Source organism: Epinephelus lanceolatus, chromosome 15, assembly GCF_041903045.1.
Source record: "Epinephelus lanceolatus isolate andai-2023 chromosome 15, ASM4190304v1, whole genome shotgun sequence".
NCBI classification, from domain to species: Eukaryota; Metazoa; Chordata; class Actinopteri; order Perciformes; family Serranidae; genus Epinephelus; species Epinephelus lanceolatus.
In genome coordinates this window covers 24,557,878-24,583,307 of record NC_135748.1, presented here as the reverse complement: position 1 = coordinate 24,583,307, position 25,430 = coordinate 24,557,878, and the positions used below count along the sequence as shown (strand labels likewise).

General features: G+C 40.4%; 1 protein-coding gene across 3 annotated transcripts; it reads right to left on the bottom strand.

Moving 5' to 3' along the window:
- Positions 1 to 609: 609 nt before the first annotated feature.
- On the bottom strand, positions 610 to 24,208 carry LOC117267061 (oxidation resistance protein 1). Of its 3 annotated transcripts, none has more exons than XM_033642674.2 (16): positions 24,076 to 24,208; positions 23,133 to 23,354; positions 17,937 to 18,133; positions 17,618 to 17,697; positions 13,552 to 13,692; positions 12,874 to 13,047; positions 9,773 to 9,904; positions 9,502 to 9,686; positions 9,036 to 9,415; positions 8,796 to 8,955; positions 5,834 to 6,032; positions 5,502 to 5,618; positions 4,702 to 4,854; positions 4,503 to 4,598; positions 3,712 to 3,785; positions 610 to 1,697 (listed from the first exon to the last, which is right to left on the bottom strand). In XM_033642674.2, the coding sequence occupies exons 2-16, from the start codon at positions 23,231 to 23,233 to the stop codon at positions 1,562 to 1,564; spliced, it is 2,325 nt and encodes a 774-aa protein (XP_033498565.2). In that variant the 5' UTR covers positions 23,234 to 23,354; positions 24,076 to 24,208; the 3' UTR covers positions 610 to 1,561. The 3 variants fall into 3 exon arrangements, with proteins under 3 accessions (XP_033498565.2, XP_033498566.2, XP_033498567.2); XM_033642675.2 differs by having other exon boundaries at positions 12,874 to 13,044; XM_033642676.2 differs by lacking the exons at positions 17,618 to 17,697; positions 17,937 to 18,133; positions 23,133 to 23,354; positions 24,076 to 24,208 and adding an exon at positions 17,316 to 17,461.
- Between the last annotated feature and the right edge of the window lie 1,222 nt (positions 24,209 to 25,430).

Genomic DNA, 25,430 nt, shown 5'->3' with positions numbered 1-25,430 from the left:
ACTAACTTACCAGGTGCTGGTCTGCCACTCTTATCAAACAATCCTTCATACCTGGTCGCCGTTACGTAGCATTCCATGCAGCAGTGATATTACGATGGTATTGAGGGCTTAATCGTGTAGGAAGAACAAGCTACTTATGTTTAGATCGGAGGGCTGATGTTTGGAGCAGCCAAATGGTGTAGTTGCAGGCCATTAATCTTTGTAACTGTAGGGAGGGTGTATTTTTCAGAGAAACTGGATTTTGGAGCAATGGTTGTTTGCTTTTGGGGTAACATTCTCTGTCTGGGTGGGTTTTTGTTGTGTGGAGTGCACACAGGCACTATTTAGGAGCAAAGTCATTTTTCTTTTCTTGAGGAAAATGGTATACAGCAACGCATTGTTTGCTGCTGTATTAATGCTCTGAATGTCGCATACAGCTCCTTTAACTGTGAAGGTCATACAGGGTCCACTCCATAAGAAACATCCGGCTGATTTGAGCCTTTAAGGGAAAACACTGTAACCTATCCGTGCCATTTTTTTCACAAATATGAAACAATAAAACCTTTTTTTGTACAATCTGAATGTGTCCTTTCTGCCAACATCCATCACACACAATCAATCATACAAACGTTTTTAGAGTTTAAATATTGTGCTGAATTTTATTAACTAACCTACGATACCGTACAACGTAAGCAAAGTAGATCTGGCTTTTAGAGTGAGAGCATGTTATTACAGATACAGTTGAATTGAGACAAAACTGCATGAATTCAAAGCTTTTTTCTGTCCCGTTCAGAAACCACAGTGGCGTATGAGTCAGCACTCGAAGTGAAAGGAGATCAGAATAGTCATGAATGAGAGTCTAAGATCCATTGCAAGTACAGATGTTCTTCATTTGAGAAGCTTTTCTCAAAAGTGTTCACACATGATTAGTTCCTGTAGTCATTTAACGCTGTCGATGACACTGACGATGATGACGATGCGGTGATGGGTGTCTGATGACTGGAGCTTGTATTCGTGGGACTTGAGGCTGTGTGTGTGCGTAGTTTGGTTTTCAACAGAGACATCTATTCATAGTGAGACTAATGTGTGTTTCAGACTTCCAGCATTGACTGTTATATGAGGGCAGGGACATGCATACCTATACAGACAGGTGTACCATCATGTTCACATGATAAATAATGAGATATCATGAAGTTACTGATTCACATTAAGAGCAAAGTGCAGTTTCTGAGACTTGTAACCAACTCCTTCAAAAACGAGGACTCAGAATCCAGTTCAGCTCGACTCAGTTCACAGTTTGGCCGCCAAACCCACAGGAACGACTCAACCATGAATCAGTCCACCATGAAACCCTCGCTCCAGGACATCGAACTGTTCAAGATCAGCCTTGTTGAGTTCAGTTCAGTTCAGTTCAGCACTTAATCACACGGATAAATCCAGCAGTTTGTGGTAGTTTTTTTTTAAAACATGGATGTTACCGATGAGTGGTCGTATTTGTCTTTGAATGCTCAGTGATAAATGCTGTCTTGATAAAGCCAATCAGCAGGGACAAGGAGAGTCAAAGAGAAACTCGGCGGACTCTTCAGCCGAATGTCCACACCTCCAGCTCCATCACCCGGAAGTCGTCGGTTTCCGAGAGGCAACAGTTGTTAAAAGTGTAGCAGGGGCTGCTGCGACCCAGGTACAGATTCTCGTCCACCCACAGACCGAAGTGACCGCTGCAGGAAAAGAGACAAACGGTAGGGAAGAAAGAGAAATTAGACATCTTGGACTGCCTCCAAGATGTGAAGTCTTGGATGGCATAAAGTCTCTTCAATTAAATGATAGTGGGACAGAAGTGGTCTTATTTGGTCCTTTTATTTCCATCAGGGATGTAGTAAACTACCTTGGGGCCAAACCTTAGTGCCAATGCCAGAAATCTTGGTGTCATCTTCGAGAAGAACCCTGTTGCTAGACTTCTAACAGGTACCCAGGAAACAGACCACATCACACCTGTACAGGCGTCTCTGCACTGGGTACCAGTCAGGTATAGGTCTGAGTTTAAGGTCCTACTGTTTGTTTTTAAGCCTTACATGGCCGGGAAGCCCAGTGCATCTCTAAGCTCCTCTGCCTCCTTTCCAATGCAAGATCTCTCAGATCCTCTGACCAGCTGCTCCTGGCTGTCTGCGATCGAGCGACTAAAGAGGAAGGGCAGTGGTACTCTTCGATCATACTCCTCTTTTCTTGCCTGAAAAAATCTATTAACCAACTCTGGAACGGTCTGCCCGAGGAAATCAGGTCGGCCGAGTCAGTAATCTCTTTTAAGTCCCTTCTTAAAACATACTTTTATCGGAGAGCCCTCATTGATTTTACTTGAGTTTTAATTTATTTTAAACTGTATATACCAAAGTGTCTTAATCAGTTTCTTTAAATGTAGGGTCTGGAGGATTTTCCAGTTGCTGTTTGTAAACACACATTCAAATTTGGCCCCTCCTATCAGGCTCAACTCTCCCAGGTGTAAGGAGCCCAGAGGTACAGAAGAAGGCTTCACAGAAGAGGTTCAGGCAAGGCTCGCACTGGTGCACGCTCGGACATGCTCGGGCACGGCACCTGCGCTCTCTCATTGGCTGGGGAAATCTTTGCCCAGAAGCAGTCCGAGCTCACAAAAACATCAAAATACAGTTAAAGGGCAGGAGCTCTGCAAACAGAGTCACCACCACACATGAGTAGAAGCCCATAGGTGATGATTAAGCAGGATTTCATTTGTATATATCTATATTTTGTTTTGTTTGAAAATCCTCCAGATCCTACCTTTAAAAGTTGTTGTTTTCATGTCTTTTCTGTTTTAATTATTGAAATGTAAAGCACTTTGTAACTCTGTTTACTCTGATTACTATTATTATTAGGGTCCAGGCAGCTAAGCTTCTAGAGTCATGGTAGATGATGTGTGGCAAATTCAGAATTTTATCTCAAAAACTGAATTTTTGACAGCATTTTGAATTTTGCTCTAATGTGAACAATTGGAGTCAATATAAAAATTGCAATTTTAAACATCAGTTTTTCACTTATGGAGCAAATCAATCATTGTTACAAACAAATTACCAACATCTCCATGCTGTCTAGATGCAATATGTGTATTTTCAGATTTTTGTTTCGATAACTGACTTTTTTACAGTGGTCTTAAATCTGCTTTTCCATGCATGGACAGCTGCTAAACCTGCACGTCTGGCTTAGTCACTTTGTGAAGCTACACATGAATTGTCACTGACTAATTAGCTCAGTGAGATAGAAATTAATCCTTAGTCTCAGAGGTTGTGAGTTCAAGCCTCAGCTGATGCTAAAGGCAGATTGTGTTGCTAAATTCATAAATGTCTTCCAATTCTTCTGCTTGTTACTCAGAATTGCCTAAAAATGCCCGGACCCGACCCATTGCTGCGCAGCAGCTATAATTACTTTCGCGTTCCCCTTCTGTAGACACATTTATAGCTTAGCTGAAGACCCAAGTTTTTGAAGGCCTTTGATTGTCCTTAAGGTTTTCTCTTTTATATTTTATTTTCAGATATTATTGTTCCATGCTTTATTTTCTTTCTTGCTCACTTATTTGTGTGGGCTTATTATGGCATGGTTCTCTGGTTTTTATACATGCTTTATAATTAAACTTGATTTTATTTGAAATATGTATCCATTTCCTTCACATATGCTGAATAGATTCCAGATAAAATAGAGAGGAAGTGGTAAAAATGCATTCATTACCTGCCTCCACCAATGGCAAAGGAGTCCAAGTCTCCTTTAATAAAGAAGGAGTTCTCTCCAGTCCACCTGAAGCACTACGGAGAGAAGACTGAGTCAGTCACCGCAAGACTGTTTCTGTAACAACTCTTAAAACTTTTTTAGCACTAATCAGAAAGTGAATTGTGAAACATTAAAAATTTGTCTTGTGCAGCCATCAATACCCTGGTGATTTAATCAGATGTGATTTTATCAGGGGGATTTCTTCATGACTTTCTGAGGGATGGATCTGATGCTGTGCTCACACTACAAGCGACACAGCATCGGTATGACCAGCAGCATTATCGCTGAGTCACCGCTGAAGTGTTGTTCAAGTGCTCATTACCATAGTGTCTTGTGTGTGTCTGTTACTTGCCACAAAGCCCCTTTTGATCACAGTCTGAGTCCCGTTTTAACACCACATTACTCTGCCCCACATTACACTATATAAAAATTCACCACCTGTACAGTTGTCATGAATGTTGAAGTTAGCTTATGAGACCAAAACTGTTGTTTGTAGCAGGCTGTAAACATGTTTATTTCTGCTGTTAAGTTGGGCATTTTAATATGGGTGTTTTGTTTTTGGAGCCAGCTCCAAGTGGCCATTCAAGGTACTGCAGTTTTTGGCACTTCGGCACTGGTGGTTGCTGCTTGATTTTGACCTTACACAAAAATGTATGTGTGATATTCCCTGTGTTCTTCAGCTATTTTACAATTTGGCAGAACAAAGAGAGCTACAGTAACACTCTGTAGAGAGGGCTGTTAGGTGGCTTTACCTTGAAGCGAGGATGCAACATGAAGAGGAAAGTTTCTCCTGTGCCATAGAACGTCTCACTGGGCCTCAGAGGGTGAGAGAGGAACGCCCCAAATACCTGATGAAAAAATAAAGAAGAGTAACAAAACATAGTTGAAAAGAATTAAAAGACATCACAACATCTATTATTGATATTAGAGAGAACGTACTGCGAATCTTACCTCATCAAGTGCGTCCTTGATGACGATAAGCACAGGCGAGTCTGTGGCACTGAGCTTTCTGTACAGGGACTTGAGGCTGGCGCCGTGACGAGACGTGCTGTAAGTCAGCTGCCAGCTGTGGCCAACTGTCCTCGGGGGGAGTTCCTTACATAGCTGAGAGAAGATTAAAGGAGGGGAGGAAAAGTTTAATTACCAAAGGTTAGGGAGGCAGGAGCATAAATATGAACAGAGCCAGATGCTGACATCTCAGTGTTTGCAGTAATCAGTGTACTCCTCTACTCTGGCTCTGAAGCAGGCTGCACCAGCTCTTTTGAATTTAAAAGAATACTTCAATACTTCATATAGGAAATCACAATTTTCAAAAATAACGTAACAAACAAATAATGTTTGTTAATTTGTATGAGACACTTACTTAATATCCTAAAATGTCTTTATTTCTCTGTTTATGCATAGATGATTAAATAAAAAAGTCAAATCTATATTTAACAAACTATTAGTAGTTAAGTTTAACACGTTGCAGTGACTCCCTGTTTACATATTTGTTTTACTTCTGACTGAAAGGCACTGTGGATGTTTCCTAGCAACCGATTCATACATTACTAAAGTCTCAAAGTCCAGCTGAAGTCACAATTACTCATTTCCTTTGCAGCCACAAATTCCTGTCAGTGTGATTGTTCAATTAACATTTTTTCATTGTTAAAAGTAAGAAAGCTGGTGAGCTGGTGAGACACAGACTTTTAGTGATGCATTAACAAAGAACTGGTGCATGAGTGTGTGAAGAGTGTGTGTGCGTCACCCACCTCTCTGACATGTGGAGCCTGTAAAATGTGGCTGCTCTCCACAATGTTGTTGAGTCCATCAGGATCCCTGTCGATGACCAGGGTCGGCTTGTCTACGTTCTCTTCCATCAACACCATCTGCAAGAGCGACACTGATAAGTTCAAAACAAAACAGGCCGGTTTGTTCAAAAACATCAAGAGGAATTCCTGCCCTCATGACATGTCACTCGGTCGTGACGCTCACCTTGAGGCGAGTGTGTTCACAAACAAACACACCTGTTCTTTCCCATTATTTGCACCAATGTCCAGCGAGATAAATCTCTCCTCTGAAAGTGAAACGCACACACACTCACCTCCCAGTCGTCCCCTGTGCTGCGGTGTCTCTGAAACACCTCCTCCTCCTCTTCCTCCTCCTCTTCCTCTTCTTCCTCTTTGTCCTCAATGAGTACAAACTCCTCTTCGTCACGGTCTGCCTCGCCCTCTTCCTCCCCTCCCTCAAGTATGCACAAGTCGGGTCGGCAGTGTGTAAGGTAGGCGTACAGCTCATCAGAGCTGCAGGGGGAAAAAACAAAAGCAGCCAGTCAGACAAATAACCCCGACAGCTGCGTCAACATGGTGAAAGAGACATGACAAGGAGGAGCTTCAGGATGTGACACGTGCTTTTATTTGCACTTGACCTTTATGTCCATGTGCTATCATATAAACGTGAAAATATAAACATGAGGCATCAAATTGGGTTCTGTTTGTAGAGGCAAAGGCACCCATTTAATCTCATTCTAGCCAACATGCAACCACCCATATGTCTAACCAGATACTTCTTCATATACCTGTTTGGAGATTCTCTTCACACACAACTGCACCTCCATCTACACCTCCAACTCCATTATTAAATTCGTGAACACCACAATAGCTGGCCTGATTTTAGAAGACGATGAAGCTGTCTGCAGGCTGGAGGTGGATCATCTGACTGAGTAATAAAAACAGGCCTTAATACTTTGAAAACAAAAGAGACGATCATAAACTTAAGATGGACTAAGGGCAGACGAAACCTCCCCCTCCACAAACATGGAGAGGTCACAGAAAGTGTATAAACCCTTAAGTTCCTTGGAGGCACCTCTTTAAAACAGCTGACATGAACCACCAAAACCTCACTGCTGGTTAAAAACAAGTCCCAACAAAGACCCCTCTTCCTCAGGATGCTGAAACAGGCCAAAATCCAACAGAAGCGGTTGCTAAACTTCTCCAGGAGCACAGTTAAAACCATCCTGACAAACTGCGCCACAGTGTGGTATCTCAGAGAAAAGCCCTGCACTGCGTGGTGAAGATGGCTCAGTGCATTGTCTGGATAGAGCTCCCATACCTGGACACCATCGACGCCACCAGGCTTGAAAAGAAGGCAAACAGCGCAATCATGAACAACACACACCTCGGCCACTCCCTGTTTGAACCGCTGCCGTCAACAGCTTTTACCCCAGGGCTGCAGCCCCCATCAATCATACCCCCCTCAACACACAAAGGGCTGTAACACACAAAACACACACAAACAAGACCAACAGTGTCCACACAAACACAAAGTTGTGTTCTCAATAGATGTAAAAGTACCAGTGTCGCAACTCAAATAGAAGTAGGGGGAAAACAATCACACGATGAAAATACTCCATTAAAAGAAGAGGTCCTCCAGCTAATTTTAACAATTTCACACTGTTGAGTGGTTTAATTCATAAACATGCACAATTTTTGTAAACTGATCACATGTTTTGGAGATAAGATCTTAATCGACAAAGTAACTAGTAACTGTAGCTGTGAGGTAAAACTAGGGGTGGGGGGAAACATAATATAGCACAGTATCGTGATATTTTTGTGTGGCAATATCGTATCGTCATAGTGCCAAGTATCGATTTTTTAATATATAAATTCTTAATATTACAATACAAACTTTAGGTACCCTACTAGAATAATATGATCGTTGCTGTTTCAATCGCATAGATACATATTGCTGCTGCAAAAGTCGACTGAAGTGAGATGAACAGACTGAAAACTTGATTTTATTAGATAAAACGGATGTTGGCAAAGTTTTCCTTTGGGAACATAATTTACAGTTGAAAAATGACAATTAATTGCGATATATTGCAATATATTTTACTGCAATACTCAGCATATCGCAGCATATTTAAAATCGTGATAATATCATATCGTGGATCCTCAGGGTGATTCCCATCCCTAGTTAAAACTACAATATTTCCCTCTGAAATTTGGCTGAGTGTAAGTATAAAGTAGCATGAAATATGAATGCTAAATACTTGTGTATTAAGTACGTATATATCTTAATACTACTTAAGGAAAGCACTTAAGTAATCATATTTAGTTAACTCCCAACACTGTTTTGATGCCATACTCAGCCTTTCACAGTGATCATATGTAACTAACTGTTGACAGACTTGTTTCCAAAAGAGCTACCTTTGTACTCTTAGTGTAATGTTCACTGGGTGACGAGAGATTTGTTAACAGAGGACGTAAATATACAACTTCAGTGACCAGTCTGAGCATCACACGTAAACAGAGTTTGTTAATATCAGACGCCATAGCGATACCGGTATTAGGTTGAAGCCTAAGAATAGATTCAAATATATCACAACAAATTATTTACAATTATTTAAAGTTAAGCTCAAGAAAAATGTAAAAGACAGAACGGTCATGACGACAGTGACAGCATTCGAGGAGCCAGACTTTGGTGTCACAGCTATTGGAGTCAATGGGGAAGGCACTGCGGATCACACTTGAACCCGTCATATCAGATGAGGAAGAGCTACAACCCTTAATAAACACTAATGGTCAAAGTAGCTGATGTGGGAAATACTGTGCAACACAACCATCAGCTGGCTGGCTTGGCTCCTAGACAGTCTGACGCTGTGTGAAAGTAGCCTCAGCTCACTACACTTCAAGGAAAACTTCACCCCAAAAAATAATAATTTATGTATCAATTTCTTGTGTTGTTGACTTTTGGAAGAAAACATGTTTTTTTCCTGCATGCCTCGAGAGCAGTGGTGACACGGAGGGTATCTACAGGTATACAGGGTGTACCCTGGTGGATTGTACTGCACAAGGTGTGTGAGAGTTTGTAAACGGGTGTTTTGATATAGTTTTGCCGTTGTTAAATGTTGGCTTTACAATTCATCAAGAATTTTCTCAGCTTTTGGATTCTTCGGTAACAACAGAGGCATGCATGAAAAAACGTTAACTTGATTAATTCAACGAAACCTGGGGTGGGTAATTTGGGGGATGATGTGTCCATATCTTTGCCATTAGTCACTGTACCTCTCTTGTGAAAGGGCGAGCCAGGCGTCCCTTCTGGGTAAGGTTTTGGCCGACCCCAGCTGAAGGCCTCCTGCACCCTTTTTCTTCCCTGCAGACGGCTGAACCCGCAGCCGCACAAACATCAGACTCCCAGGACTTCCTGCTGATGACCTCCGAGGCACTGAAAGTTAACAGAGAGCGAGGGTTGACTCATGGTAAAGAAAATTAAAACCAGAAACCATCATTTAGACAGATTCATACCTGCAGTCAGACTCTTCACAGACAACTTCCCTGCTTCATCCATCTGCAGCAGCTCCTTCTTCACTTTACTCGCCGCCTCTTGACCTCCACAGCAGAAGGTGGCAGCGCTGCTCAGGACGGCCACGCCCAGGCCGCCAACAGATGCCTCTGACGGCACCTCCAGTGGGCTGCTATCAAGCTCCCCCTCAGCCTCCGCCATGTCTCTGCTCTCTGCCTCCTCCTCCGCAGAAACCTCTCTGGTCAGGCCCAGAGCCAGACTGGACAAATCTGACGGAGCCACAGACACCAGAGCCGGCACCAACTCCCCCTTTGGGTTTGGGAAGCTGCCTGCTCGGCTTTTGGCACCCCTCAACTTCTGGAAAATTTTCTTTCCTTTTCTCCTTAATAAGAGATGAACAAAAGAATGAGTGCATTGACTTTTCTTGTATTCTGAGTGTGTGTTTAGGAACTGTGAATCGTTGCTGACCTCTGCTGGGACGTGTTGAAGTGAACACGTGAGATGTCAGAGAAGAAGGACACAGATGCCAGATTGTCAACAGAGCACGACAGCAGGTATTCCTCACAGCCGTGTTCCTTCACCAGAGCGTGCGTCTTACACGGGTCAAAGAAGATCTTGTTAGATGTCACCAGCAGAATGCCTGAAACCACACCCTGACAGACAGAGACACACAAGGTTGATGTTATCCTACAGATGTCTCACTGATGACTCTACTGACAGTAGCGCCGATCACACCCACCTTACGGTCTGTGATGTAGCGGCAGAACAGTTTGAGGTACGGCATGGCCTCTGGTCCCTCGCCCTGACAGCACTCCGGTGGCAGAGCCAGTAAGCAGAGCTGTCCATCAGGCATCGGCACCGCCTCCACATCCTGTCAGGATCACATATGGTATCAGCTTTATGATAAATAATAAACTTTATTTATATAGCACCTTTAAAAACACAGTTACAGAAAGCTGTACAATAAAACCAAACACATGTAAACGCCAGGAGAATAAAATACAAAACAAATAATACGTCATAAAATGTCAAGGTTAAAACTAAAATCAAGATAATAAATGGGAAATACTGTAACATCAATAACATAGCAATAAAATAGACAGACAGCTCAGATAAAGTCTGGATATGCTTTCTGATAGAAGTATGTTTTTAGGAGAGAATTAAATGAAGTCAGTGACTCAGACAGCCTTATAAATAAGAGGTGGAATGATTAGTTGACGACAATTTTGGTAATTAATAAACCACTAAAGTCATTTTAAATGCAAATAAATAAATTTTAAAATACTGGTTCTAGTTTTGCCATTTGTAAATATTTGTTGATTTTCTTAATTTTTTTATTGTAAGGATCCAAAAATATTAGAATTTTAGACTATTAGTCAGACAAAATAAGCAATTTGAATAAGTTAATGTTGGAAATTGGGTAGTTTTTTCTGACATTTTAAACAAACGATTCAAATATTATTTAAAAAAATAATTTAAAAAAAGCCAGTAAGCAGAGCTGTTCATTAGGCATTGGCACCACCTCTGCATCTGGTCAGAATCACATATTGTATCAGGATTATGATAAAATAAGACCTGGATTGACTAGTCAATGACAGGTTTAATTTAGAAACCACTTAAGTAATTTTAAATGCAAATAAAAACTAAAAAAAAAAAATCTGGTTTTGGCCTCAGAAATATTAATATATGTTGATTTTCTTTGTTTTTTTATTGTAAGAAACCAAAAATATTTGAGTTTTAGACTGGTAGTCAGATAAAATAAGCATTTTAATTTTTTTTTTTTTTTTTTACTTTTTTGTGACATTTTATATATGAAATGATTAAAATGTTAAAAAATAAAAATGACAGATACATCAGCAGTAAAAATACTAGTTTTTTGCATCCCTAAATAAAACTGCAATATACCATTTATATATTAAATTTCAAGTCAAAATATTAAGTTATTTAGCTCATATGTATGTAAGTTTGCATGTCCTCTGCTCATATTCATGTGTTGTTTGTTTTGTTCCTCACTTTCCTGGGTGCAAGGTCTGACGAGTAAGAGGTGTTGTGGGAGGTTGCACTGGATGGGAGGTATAAGGGGAGAGCTGCAGGAGGGACGTGTTGGTAAGGTGGAGAAACAGTGTTGTGGGGTTAGGGGGACCCAGCACGCGGGTGGTTGGGTAAATAAACAATGCCTGATGATAAAAGTTTATTATTTTTCTGTTTGTACACAAAATGAATAAAGAGATTTAACCTGGAGTAAACAAACTGCAACATACCAATCAAGCTGGTAATCCCACTGTAGTCCTCAAAAAACCTCCTTATTTCTATGACATGTGTGTCTCTATAATTTTCTCTGTGATGACAACACTTTTTGTCTCCATTTATAAAGAGCTCCATAATTTCACGCAGAAAAGACGTGACACCAAAGATGAACTCAGCATCATTATATTTTATGCAAATTCAGTCCCTAACATACAATTTTCAAACGTCACAGTTTGATTCTGCTTCTACATAATTTAGGAAACAAAAAGATTTCTGAGTCCGCATTGCAATGTTTTAATGGCTGTGTTATGCATTTAAAATATGCATATTACATCATATTATATGTAAATAAATTATATAATACTCATATATACTGAATATATAATCATACTATTTGACTATATATACAAATTTATATTGGTCTATATACATATTCCTATACAAATCCTTTATATTTATATTTATACTGCACTGTCTACTATCCTGTGCAATTTCTTATTTGTGCAATGATATTTATATATTTCTATTTTTTCCAATACAAGGCTACACACAATGTGTGTGTTAACGGTTATTCTGTGCAATTCTCCGTAATGAACATACAATATCTGTATAAGTGAAAGGTGCATAGAGTGTTTATAGCTTTAATAATATTCTATTTTTACTTTATCTTACATGTATTTTGGTTGTGTTTCTATGTGGTTTCATTTCTATTCATTACTCAATTACTTTCTTCCTTTTTCCTTTGCTTTTAACTATCGAGCTGCTGTGCATGTGAATTTCCCTGATGTGTGATTAATAAAGTTTACGCTGTGTTGCGTTGCGCTGTGTTGCGCTGCATTACCTTACGTTGGTTACCTTACATTGCGTTACCTTATGTTACGTTATGTTACCTTAAGTTACCTTGGGCTACGTTACCTTACATTATGTTACCTTATGTTACCTTGGGCTACATTACCTTAGGTTACCTTACGTTACCTTATGTTACATTACCTTACTTTGCATTACCTTACGTTACCTTACCTTACCTTATGTTACGTTACCTTACCTTTATGTTTCCTTACGTTACGTTATCTTACGTTACATTATGTTACATTATGTAACCTTACCTTACATCACATTACCTTACACCACATTGCTTTACCTTACCTTACCTTACCTTACCTGACCTTAACTCATCTTATCAACGTGTAGGCACCATTTCCTGCCTGTAGTTAGTCTTTGCCAGTTAGACAGTTTAGTTTAACTTGTTCCAGAACTAGGGATCAAGCCCCTCCAAAGAGTTGCAGGGTGATATGAGAGGTTATCAGATAATTTATGGGGTATAATAATTTGTCTTCATTTTTTGGCTTTTCTCTAATCTTAAATCTTGTTGTGAAATCATTGTTTTAATTTGACCTCTTCAAAGAGTTATTTAAATGAAACCATCTGAGAACTTTAGAGGGGAAATCACTCCACAAGTGAACTGCTAACAGCTCATAGATATTTTTAATGTGCTCTTCACTTCAGTTACACAGATATATGTTTTTCAAATAATGCAAAACCAGTGCTTTCTAAATTTCATAACATGCAGTAAAGGAAGTTGTCTTTTCTTACCAGTAGTTTGTCATATTCGGCTTCTGGTGAGGGCGGCTGAGGTTGAGCAGCGAGAGTTTCCGAAGAGTCCGGATCAGCCTCGGCCTCTTGCTTCAATTTAGGATCAGAGTCCAGTTCTGGCTGAGACGATTCTCGACCAGTGGGAGTGTTTTTTCCCTTCGGTACGACCAGCTGCTTTAAAATGGAAGCCATGATAAGAATAGCTCTGACATTGAAATAGATACAACCTGCTGTCTGCTGTGACTACTTCCTCTTTCTACAGGCCTGTATTTCCCCTCTTCTCTTTGTTTGTATTCACATCTTTGCTCCACACGTCATGTCACACATGAGGGCTGTGGATGAGGGGCTGGAGGAATGTTTTTACAACTACAATATTTCAATGCATGACATTAAAATGACTGAAGAGTACACATTGAGTATTATCAGTCAGAGTTTTCTCACGAGAACTGATTTCATACTGAGGTTGCCTGAATGGGTTTAGATGGAGCAACACACTTCATGCCTGAAGCTGAATACTTGCAGCTGAAGTCATGAGACACACAGGGGGAAAGTTTTGTTTTACAAATCAAGTGAACAACAGCAGGCAAAAACATGTAAATTCCTTCCTTTCACACATGTAAGAAACACACTTAAAGAGTACGTAGTCAGGTGCATTATGTGTTTACAGTTGATTCTTACCTCTCTGGGGATGAGGGTAGCAGACGAGGAGGGTAAAGTTGAAATGGAGGGGCGGTGTCCCAATTTGCCCTCTTCTGCTGAGGATGTACCGTTACTGCTGAACTGAGAGGAGACGCTGAACACCGTGTCCCCGGGGAGACCCTGAAACACAAACACAATCTGATCACACACCAGATCTCAAGAAGATTTTCCTTGTTAATGCATAAAATAGTTTTGCATTCATCTTGATGCATCCAGCAGCTGATACTGTCACTCTGGGAATATTTAAGGAACCTTGCTTGCTACTTAACAGCTCAATTTAGAGGAGAGGTTTCTGGAGGAAGCTTTAATAACTGAAAAGGGTTCCTGGATGTCTAGAGTGTAGAATTTAGTGGCATCTAGTGGGGAGGTTGCAGATTGCAATCAGTTGAAACTTAACCCTTGTGCCAAGCGTGTAGGAGAGCTGCGGTGGCTGACACATAAACACGAAAATGCAAATGGCCCTGTCTAGAGCCAGTGCTTGGTTTGTCTGTTCTGAGCTACTGTAGAAAAAACAAGGCAGATTCCACTGAAGAGGACCTGCTCTGTTTATGAATGTTATACCATTTCTTTAAGAGGCTAGAGAAAGCCGTCCTTCTGTGACAACAGCTTTTAATCATTGTTTCTCAAAACCATTCAGACATACAGTCAAAGATAAATTAACGCTCATAAATCTTGACAAAATGAAATAATTTGATCCTTATTCCTTATTAAAACTGATGTGAAATTACCTAAAAAATAACCCTTCATTTAAAAAGGATTGTGGGCTATTATTGTGGGGACAAATCTCTAGTCTGCTCGGCTAAGAACCCAGCGCGTGGCTAAGCTATGAGCCACAAAGCTAATGTTATGCTAGCAAGCCTCAATGTCAGTGATGTTGCTTACAGCTGACAAACAGTATAAAGTCTGACTGTATGTTTTAACAACAAGACAGTCTACTTAACCATCTATGTAACTGTCCCCAAATTACTACTACAGCATTTCACAAACAAAGGGTTGTATGTGTAGCAGGCCCCAAGGACAGCAGCTCGGCCTTGGCCCCAATTTTTCCTGGTGGCCACTTGTGGTTTTGCAGCGAAAAAATGCCCTGCAGCCCAGTTGACCACCATAGTAAAAGAGACATCTGTGAAACTGTTGAAAGGACATCTCGAACTGCAAACAAGCTCAACTATGACTCTTTCTATGATAACATTTTTGATCGATGGAGGTTTTATATTTGTACAACTTTCCTCAAGCTGAGAACATTGATTTAAATATCTGTGATGCCATCATCACATTGTAAAGTCTATGAGAAGTCGCGAGTGGGGCCAATAGGAGAAACATTTCTGTGCGTATTCAGAGGGCCGTACACTGCAGAAGTAAACCTGGAAGCTACAAACTTTTTCTGCTGTATTTTTGCGTTCAATCGAACTGAACAGGCGCCATCTTGGGGTCCAGTATCTAGTTAGTATTATACATCTATGACGTTCACACCGTAGCCACTTTTAGCTGCAGCCAGAAATAGTCTTATGAGTTGAACTCTGATACGATATAATGTAATCTTTAAGTTGTGCAGGAGCAAATAATATTGAGGAGCTCTGCTAACTGCTACTTGAATATAATCATAGACCCAAAGACCCACTGCCATTTATTGTGCAGATCTCACTGCGTGTTTCCACTGTAAATCAGTTAAAACAGAGTGGATCTGAACCTGTGAATATGATATACAATACAAAATTATAGTTTGCGAGTTGCAGAGTTGAAACAGTGAGAGTGAATCATCAGTTCCACAACTGTCATCCACTGACAGATGGATCCAGTGACCTAAATTAGATTACTGGCACCTGACAGATTATGTGACCACAGGAAAACTGTGTGCTTTGGTGTGGGTGTAAGCATGTGGATGTGTCTGGAGCTGTGTGTGTGTGTGTGTGTGTGTGTGTGTGTGTGTGTGTGTGTGTGTGTGTGTACTTGTCTCTGCATGAACTATGTGTGTGGTGGTTTATGTGTTTGTACATATACTATATATATATATGGATGAACATCTATTTTTTTTAAATCATGCACAAACACAACACAAGCTGCTCAGCAGTTTTAAAAAGAAGGATATATGAAGTCAGTGTGACAGTTATTTAAACTAACATTCGCCTCCTCCTTAACTGCCTGTAGGAAAATTTTTCTTCTATGGAAACACCCCCCGCCACCCTCATGTAAAGCGTGGCTGTGTGATACTCTGTCTATCCTAAACTAGGAAAGGTTTTACTCCCTTTGAGGCCGTTGATCAGTTATATTGATCAGCTTACCCCCTGGTGAAGTGTCACTGAAGTGGTTAGCCTTGTGGCTGTCAACATCGGATGCATGCATCGCTGCCTGAACATAATGTGTATGCAAAATTAGTTTTAATTATTACTGCACAAATAGGAAATCGCACAGGATGGTGTGTGTGTGTGTGTGTGTAACTGTATGCAAACTGTGACTATACTGGCTTTAACACCGCAGGCCTTCAATAGTCTGGTGTTGCAGCCTGGATTTCAGCAACTACTAACTCTTCTTGTTCATTATTATGTTTATTTATATGTATCATTACTCATATTACTTTTATTAATATTCTTTCTGTGATTATTTAATTTAATTTCATGTCATTTACCAATTCTTACAGTGCATTTCTACTCTTCCATTATCCTTCTGGCTACTCTCTGCTCATTAACCCTTTGAACCCTGAGCAAATTAGCTCGATTTTTTTTTTAAAACATGGGAAGAAGGCAATTAGCAACAAAAGAAGAAACAACCCCCAAAAAATTGTGAGAAATTAGTAAAAAGAGAAAATTGAAAAACAAGATAAATAGTTAAAAAAAAAAGAAAAAGGAGAGAAATAAAGTTAAAAACAAGGAAATGAGCTGGAAAGAGTGTTTAAAAATATAATAATTCTGTAACATATCATAAAAATGTAATAATAATAATAGTAGTAGAGTTTTTCCTTTTCTTTTTTACCTATTTTTTTTTAAAAAAAATCTTTTATTAATTTTTTTTTTTTTTGCAATTTGTGGGACATTTCTTATTTAATTTAATTTTAATTAATATATTAATTCTAATTTTATAATTTCTTACTAAGTTGTCCATTGCCTTTTTACCCATATTTCTGGAAGAAATCAAACCAATTTACTCAGGGTTCAGAGCTTTAAATACTTGTAAAAGACATCTGAAAGCAGCACAAGAAAAGTGCATTCGCTCCAGGTTTCAAAAGGTTAAAGGGATCTGTGGAATGGTATTGAGGAAAATAAGAACGAGCTGTAAACTCTTAGTAAAAAAATGAAAATACCAACTGTGTTCTGTGTTCTATGTATCAATAATGCTTGTTACAATAAAGGATGTGCTGCTAAAATCTCTACTTTCAATCTCAACATCCAGTCATCACAAAAGACTTTAAGTTGAATCAACACCTCTGTGAAACAGTTTCAATGGACCTGAGTATTATAGCTGTTGCATTAGAGTGCATTAGCTTGAGCTCAGTGTACCTAATAAACTGGCAGGTGAATATACTGTATGTGCTTCCTCTTCTGCTCAAAAATGTGAAATATATGTTACAATAAACATCCATAAATCTTAAAATAGAAGACTTCAGGAAGACGAGGAGGTCAACACAATCACCAGAGCGCTCAGTAATAAGCAGTAACGCCCTTTCCAGATTCAAGATAATAGAAAAATCAACACTTTCTTTCATATTTAACAACTCAGCAGCAAAATTTAAAAACCCAGCTGATAAATACCTTTGAATAAACGTCTGCATATACATTCCTCCGGCTGTATTTGTTGTAGAGGCTCTGAAAAAGACTCTGTTTTCCCATGGCGCTCTTGAACGGCTCTGACACTCACCTCTGAACCTTGAACGCTCTTTATCAACTCTATCATGACCATAAATTCTGAAACCAGCCACAAAATGCTTGCTCTAGCATACCTCATCAGATGATACACACAGCAATAAATCCATTATCTGTCCGTCGCCTCCCAGCTTCCTAAATTTTCTTTAACTTGTTCCCAAGTTGTTTCAAAACAAAAACATGTGACTCACCCTGCTGCTTGTGCTGTCATCTGACGAGCCACTCATATGCTCCTGCTTCACCGCAGTATTGTTCAGATCCCATGAAGTCCCTGTGAGAGAAAAAGAGTCATGAGAAAACATCCTGAGCACAGCACAGCGCCTCTTCCTAACAGGATTAATGCACCACGGCTCATGTGCCTGCTGCTCCTGCCCGTATGAAAACAACTTTATGCAAAGACTGCCGACAGGCTCAGTGTGAGAATTACAAAATGTAAATTCAAGCTCGAGTTCATCCCACAATTTGCCTCTACTTAATGCATCCAGGGGACATCGAACACTGCAGGCGCACCTTGCAGGTAGTACTGCCGCAGTTTGGGGTTTCTGATGTGGGGGGTGTGGTTGAGAGGCCGGCCCACGGCGGATTGTTGCAGACGCTGGCTGCTGGCTGTGGGCTCCTGCATCACTCGGGACTGAGGTTGCGTCTCCCAGGGCCGCTTAGCGAACTGTGGAGGCTGAGAGACGCCAGGAGGAAGCTTGGAACCCAGCCTGAGAGAGAAGCAGAAGAAACAGATGAAATTACGCTATATTTAAAGGGACAATTCAACCCAAAAAAAAAAAAAAATCATATTTCCCCCCTACCTGTAGAGCTATTCATAAAACTAGATTGTGTTAGTGTGAGTTGCTGTGTGTTGGAGATATCGGCTGTAGAGATGTCTGCCTTCTGTTTAATATAATGGAGCTAGATGGCACTTGGCTTTTGGTGCCAACAGCATTGTTTCTCTCCAGAAATCATGACCCGGTTACTCAAGATAATCCACAGACCTTGTTGTGAGCAGTTTCATTCAATCATTCATTCATTTTCATAACCCCTTGGGCTGCAGCCTATCCCAGCTGACACTGGGTGAGACTATCACAGGGCTGACACATAGAGACAGACAACCATCCACACTCACATTCACATCTACAGTCAATTCAGAGTCACCAATTAACCTGTATGTCTTTGGACTGTGGGAGGAAGCCGGAGTACCTAGAGAAACCCACGGTGACACGGGGAGAACATACAAACCCTGGAATTCGAACGCCCCCCACCCTGTGAGGTGACAATGCTAACCACTATACCACCATTTTACTGAACTACACCTGCCACCTCTATCACCAGGCAGAAGGAAATGTGCATCTACTCATGGACTAGAGGCTTGTGACGAGATGTAAACATTAATGGCGTCCTCCCCGGCTGAGCTGTAACGTTAGCTAGCTCAGCAGTGCTGGGTGAGGTAGCAGTAGATGCACGCTTCCTTCTGTGCGGTGGTAGAGATGTAGTTTGGTAGAAAGAAAATAGTTCCTACATGAAACTGCTGTGGATTATCTTGAGTAACCAGGTCCTGATTTCTGGAAAGAGACATTGCTGTTGAGTTTTTTTTAATGCATTTTTTGGCACTTTGAGCACCACAAGCAGAGTGCCATTTAGTTCCATTATATTCAAGAGAAGGCAGACATCTCTACGCCCAATATCTCTAACAATCGGCAACTCACACTAGAACGATCTAGACTGATTGACAGCACTACAGGTAAGAGGAAAAATACGTACGTTTGACTTTTTAGGATGAACTGTCCCTTTAAGGTAAAAGTTCACCCTCAAACAGAAATTATATTTGGGTTACAACTACTGATTAGTTCCTTTATGAATTAGTCGTAGTTATTGATCATCAACCAATCAAAGGTTTGGTCTACAAAAGGTAATTTAATAATAAAAGTGCCCAGAACCCAAAGTGATGTCTTTAATAGTATATATAGAAAAGTAGTCCGTCTGGACAATTAAAAAATTTGAAACATCAAATATTTGGCACTTTTTTGATTAAATTACTGTAACTTATAACTGATTATCAAAGTAGTTGCATTTGAATTTATTGTCAGCTGACTAACCATTGAAGCAGTCATTTAGATTCTGTTGTTATGCTATAATGATGCCTCAGAAAATGAAGACCCACTGCACTGATATACATAGGTACATTTTATCAGATATCTAATCATATATCTTTTCAAACCCCCCAAATATAACAAACTGTCTTTACATGACTGCCTACATGCTATTAAAATTTAGATGGTTGCTAATTTTCTTCAGCTCAGCGCTGATGAAACAGAGGTTCTTATTTGCGCCTTGTTTCCTTCTCCTCATCTGGAGAAATGTGGGTGTCACATCTGAGCAGGCGCGATCTGTTGAACAGCATGTGAAGTGTTTGTTCCCGCTGAGCTGTGAATAACATTGTTAAACTCACTGCATCTTACTGCGTGTTAGCAAGACATCCCTGGATGTACTTATTTTATAACATCCCTATATTATGTTACTGTACCACTCTGTGTGCCTTTGCATATTGACCCCAAAGACGTTTACAAGAGGTCCAATACGCAGCTGCAAAGCTCTTAACTGCTGATCTTCACAAAGGTCTCATGTGACTCCAATCTTGATTTCTTTACACTGGTGATAAACAAATAACTTGCAACCTGCCCAAAATCAGATCACTCTGTGCACAGCTAAGGTGTGTTTTATTACCACTGTATATTGAAACTGAAAGATGTAGCTGAGGATGAAAGAATGTGTGAATATTGTGAGCTGAATGAGGTGAAAAATGAAATCCAGTCTATACTGTCCATCATATCATGCTTTATGACAACTATTGTTTAAAATAGTCAAATTCCTCATTTAGATTTGATCGTTACAGAGGATTGAGCGTTAACTGAAAACCTTTTGATAATGTTTGTGCATCCTCTTAGTTTCTTTTTAGGAGGAGGAAAGTAACATGTGATGGATCCCTCTGACTCTGTTTTGTTTGCACTGCGGACTGTCGGTCTGTGAACAGGATCGAACAGCGTTTGGCACTGATTCAGGAAGGTGTACATTTTGTCCTGTTTGGATTTATGTGTTGTATCTTGTGCCCCGAGGCTGTGCTTGTGCTTTGTTTTTCTTTTTTTTGATTTGGATATCTCTCTGTGCATTGTGTGTGGGAGGTTTATGTCTTTTGTGTCCAGATGATATTTATGTATTGTGTTGTTGGATGATGGTGAGTTTGTTTGGTTTGTTATCGGTTAATGTGGCTGAATAATCTCATGAGGGTCAATGATCATTCAATGACCTAATTAATTAATTCTTGTTTGAGAACACATTCAATTTCACTGTAGCGCGAAGCCTTAAATTTCCAAATGTCTTCTTAAATCACTGCAAGATTTAAAATGACTCACATGGCAGTAGTATCGTAGGATTTATGCCTTTATTCACTGTCTATAAAACAGCTACTAGATGTTTTTATTGATGACATGGTCCCCACAGTCTCTGCTACAGCTTCAAACTCACCAGTGGATACTTGTTTTCTCAAGTCATCAATCACTTGTTGGTCTATAAAATAAAATGGTCGCAAAATATCAGAGGTGAGACCAAGTCATTGTTTTGCAAGTCAGAAGTAAGTCTCAAGTCACTGCTGAAATGTCCCAAGTCAAGTCACAAATCCTTAACATTGAGTTTCGAGTCCTTGACAAGTCACATTGCACCAAATGTGTTGCATTTCAACAACAAATTAATATATAAAATTTACAAAAATCACAAAGGCATTTTAAAATGTTTACTTATTTTTTAAAAACTGAATGTGTAGGAAGTTATTGTGTCTCCCTCTGTTATTTTCAATACGCATGTTTTGCATACAGCTGTCCCTCAGAGGTAGAGCGGTTGATCGGAAGATTGGCGGTTCGATCCCCGGCCCTTCCAGTCCACACATGGAAATTAGCCTTTAGCTAAATCTGGTGCAAACATCTTTTTGTTTTGTAAACAACTAATGTATGTGCACGCTGTCCTTTTTATAAACTAAATAAACTAAACTAAACATGTCAGAGTATACTTGGGCAAGATGCTGAACCCCAAATTGCTTTCATTGGCTGTTCCAGGTGTGTGAATGAATGTGGATGCTCAGAGTAGCAGGTGGCACCATGTATGGTAGCTTCGGCCACCAGTGTGTGAATGTGTGTGTGAATGGGTGAATGTGACGTAGTGTAAAACTGCTTTGAGTGGTCGGACAACAAGTGCAGCCCATTTACCATGCTGCAACTCGTTTCTTGTTGTCCACTTCATAGTATTCGTGCAAGAATGAAATTAATTTTGGTGTAATTTTGTGTCGGTGACATAATGTTAGTTCTTCATGGCTCTCTCCTGCAGTCTGATTAGTTCAAATAAAGTAGATCTGGGGAATTAAGTGTCGACTTGCTGTGAATGACTAGTGTTCACATTAGTTGGTTCAGAAAATGAAGTGATTCACAGGACAGTTTTTAAATAGTTTACTTTTAAATCTTTGGGCTTGGCGGAAGGTGTCAAGTCTTTTCAAATCAAAAGGCTCAGGCCCAGTGAAGTCACAAGTCATTGGTGTTAAAGCTCAAGTGGAGTTGCAAGTCCTTTTTGTTTTTGTCGAGTTGAGTCTGAAGTCATCAAATTTATGACTCTAGTCTGACTCGAGTCAAAGCCATGTGACTTGCATCCACACCTCTGCAAATTAGTGATGAAATGGCCTTCGACATATCATAGCAACCCAAGGTGGCATCTTTAAACTGCTTGTCTTGTCTTACAAATAGCGACAAACTCAAGTATATTCAGGTTACTATCACATAAGACAAAGAGTTTGCATGTTCTCCCTGTGTCAGCGTGGGTTTTCTCAATGTACTCCGGCTTCCTCCCACAGTCCAAAGACATGCAGGTTAATTGGTGACTCTAAATTGTCCGTAGGTGTGAATGTGAGTGTGAATGGTTGTCTGTCTCTATGTGTCAGCCCTGTGATAGTCTGGTGACCTGTCCAGGGTGTACCATGCCTCTCAGCCAATGTCAGCTGGGGTAGGCTCCAGCACACCTGCGACCCCCAACAGGATAAGCGGTAACGGAAGATGAATGAATGAAACAGAGTAAAGGAGCAAAAGTCAGCAGAATAATCTCAGCTTAAAGGTCCGCTTACCAGTGTTTATAGCTTTCAACCACATCTCAAGATCTTCATTCAGACTCAGTTCATTAGGCTGAGATTACTTCTGTACATACAACTCTTTAAGGTCAAGAGTGAATGTACACGCTAATATGTGTTAGGGTGTCTAGCATTGATTCATGGTTTAGCATATCTCAAGTGTGAATAACTGTATGGAGCAGCGTCACAGTCCGATCAGAGTTATTTATAGGGGGAGTGGGAGTTGTCTGCGTGATGGATAGTTCCTCTTGTAGCTCTCACCCACATGATGCTCTGTGATGGAGCATGGAGTCCTTCTGTGACAGCGGATGAAACCAGCTGATGAAAATACGCATTTTGTGCTAAAAAAAAAAAAAAAACCTATTTGTGTTGTAGCCATGCATGACACATGCTTAGCGTTAATCTGGACATGTCACCCTTCTTATGAGAATAATGAAAGACCGAATTGTGGCGTGCTTAAATCTGAAAGGCAAATGCCAGCCAAACTCGTCACATGTCTGCCCAGAGCTTTCCCCTTTTGTTTTCTCTCCAGTAATCCATGTATTTACAGGCCTGACCTGGTCTTGACGTTGCCAAAGTAGCTGGTCCTGGTCTTGTCCCTCTGGGGCTCGTGGTCCATGGCTCCTAGAGTCTCCGGCCTCCTCACGGACTGAGCCATTTTCTGTCTTTTTCTTTAGTCTAACGCTGGTGGCAGGGGCAGTTGCAGAGGGATCAGGGGCTCAGCTGGCATCCTTCCTCCTCCTTTTATTCCCCATGCCTACCTTTTGCCACAGTTACACCTACACAAAACAGGAAGTCATAAGATGTGGGCTGATTTTAGGGATGGTAAATCTGTAGCCACATGACCCCATAAGGAAGTGAGCGAGACATGTAGCAGAGTAATGAAGCCAGGTTGTCAGGCAATCAATATAATTAGTGTGTGTGCTTGCAATTAACGTGCCTGAGCTTGTAGTCTAAGGTTGCTGACCAGGTTCAGCTCTCAGTGGCTTAATATTGCCATAATAATGTGAATTAAAACATTATTACACATCAATATGATGCTTCTTAAATGGATCAGAGAGCTCCTGGCAGTGCACAGCTTTATTTAGACATGACCTAATACTATGATCATATCAGGGCTCAGGAATGCATCTGGCTACATCCTGGAAAACCCTAATTTCAGCAACTCATACGGCATTACAGCCTCACACACCCCTCCTGGGTGGTGATTTGCCTGTCATCTCTGAATTAACAGCACCAGCAGGGTTAGCCTAACGTTGTCCTGCACCCTTTAAAGTGCAGTCCCTCCTCATATGCCATTATGATTGAAAGAATGATCACAATTTGCTTCCTGTAAATGCTAGGGGATGCAACAATCACCATGGAGGAAGTAAGCATTTTAGGCGACATTACAGAATGATCGAGACTGCTGCTATTGCAGAAAGAAAATGACATCGGCAGCTCCGCAGAGATGAAGCGCTCACGGGAGCATCAGGTAAACTAAGCTGGATCTTTACTGACCTGTGTCTCGCCCAGGGATGGAGACGGGTGGCGGTCATATGAGCGCGTCCTCATATTGCAGTGTTATGATATCACTGCAGACAACACTTACAAGTTCAATATTCAAGCTCCGCCCACCGCTTAAAGGGCCGCGCGCCGCAAGTCAAGATAGTCCCCCACCCCCCACCCACCACACACACACACACACACACACACACACACACACACACACACACACACACACCGGCCGGCCGGCTGACGGCAGCGAAACCGGAAGTAGATGGGAGGGAACCATTTCGTGTTGTCAGACATCTTGTCTCATGAAGAACTGATATACTCCAGTGCACCCTTTCTCTTTTATTCATTTATTCTCCAGTTATTTATTATATACTGCATACTTACGTCATTCATACACCTTTATGTTTATGGTTAAATGTTTTTTACAGTTAAAGAATAAAAAAAGGTGCTTCTTCTGCATGCAGAGCACCAAAAAAAAAAGACAGGAAATTTAAGGCTTGCTAAGCACAGAGAAATAATTACCGCAAAACTTCAATTAATAGCCCAGGCTATTATTGGTTACATTACTGAAATCAACAGGCCTGCGTTTGGGACAGGCCTTTAGTTCTTTTCACACGAAACAGTTGCTCAGGAAAGACGAGAAATACAATCAAATTGCTTATTTAAACCAGTATGAACATTACTTGTTTAAAAATTAGGCTTCAGATGATATATCAATTATAAATCATTCATTTGATGTAGCTCCAACAGAAAAATGCATCAGAGTGAGAGTGAGGTACGGCTCCTGGCATACCGACACAACACCACTTTATCCTGTTATAAGTGTACTCACAACTTGCATTAATTTTTATGAAAACTCTTTTGATTCTTTTGATCTGAGGACCCTTACAGACTAAGGGTATATGAAGGATATAACAAAAAATAAATAAATGAACTGCTTGGTAACCAGACCAGGCCTCTTATTGAGACAGGCCTTTATTTGTCAAAATGTGTAGCCACACTGGGCTAGTAAAAGGGACTGGGCTTTTAACTGGGACTAGGCTTTTAACTGAAGTTTTACGGTATTTTTTCAGGAGAATTTCATTAGGGTTAGGGAATCCCCAGAGGCCCCACAATATGCAATATTATCATACTTATGTCATAATACAATCTTGTCATTTGAACATCTTGTGATATGCTGAGTATTGCAATAACATATATTGCCATAATGTTTTTCAATGGCAAATCATATGTCCTAAAGGAAAACTATCAGTCTTTTCATCTCACTTCAATCATTTTTATTGCAGCAAAATGTATGTTGGATTGAAATTAATTGTATTACTCTACTAGGCTACCAAAAGTTTAATTTGTATTTGCAA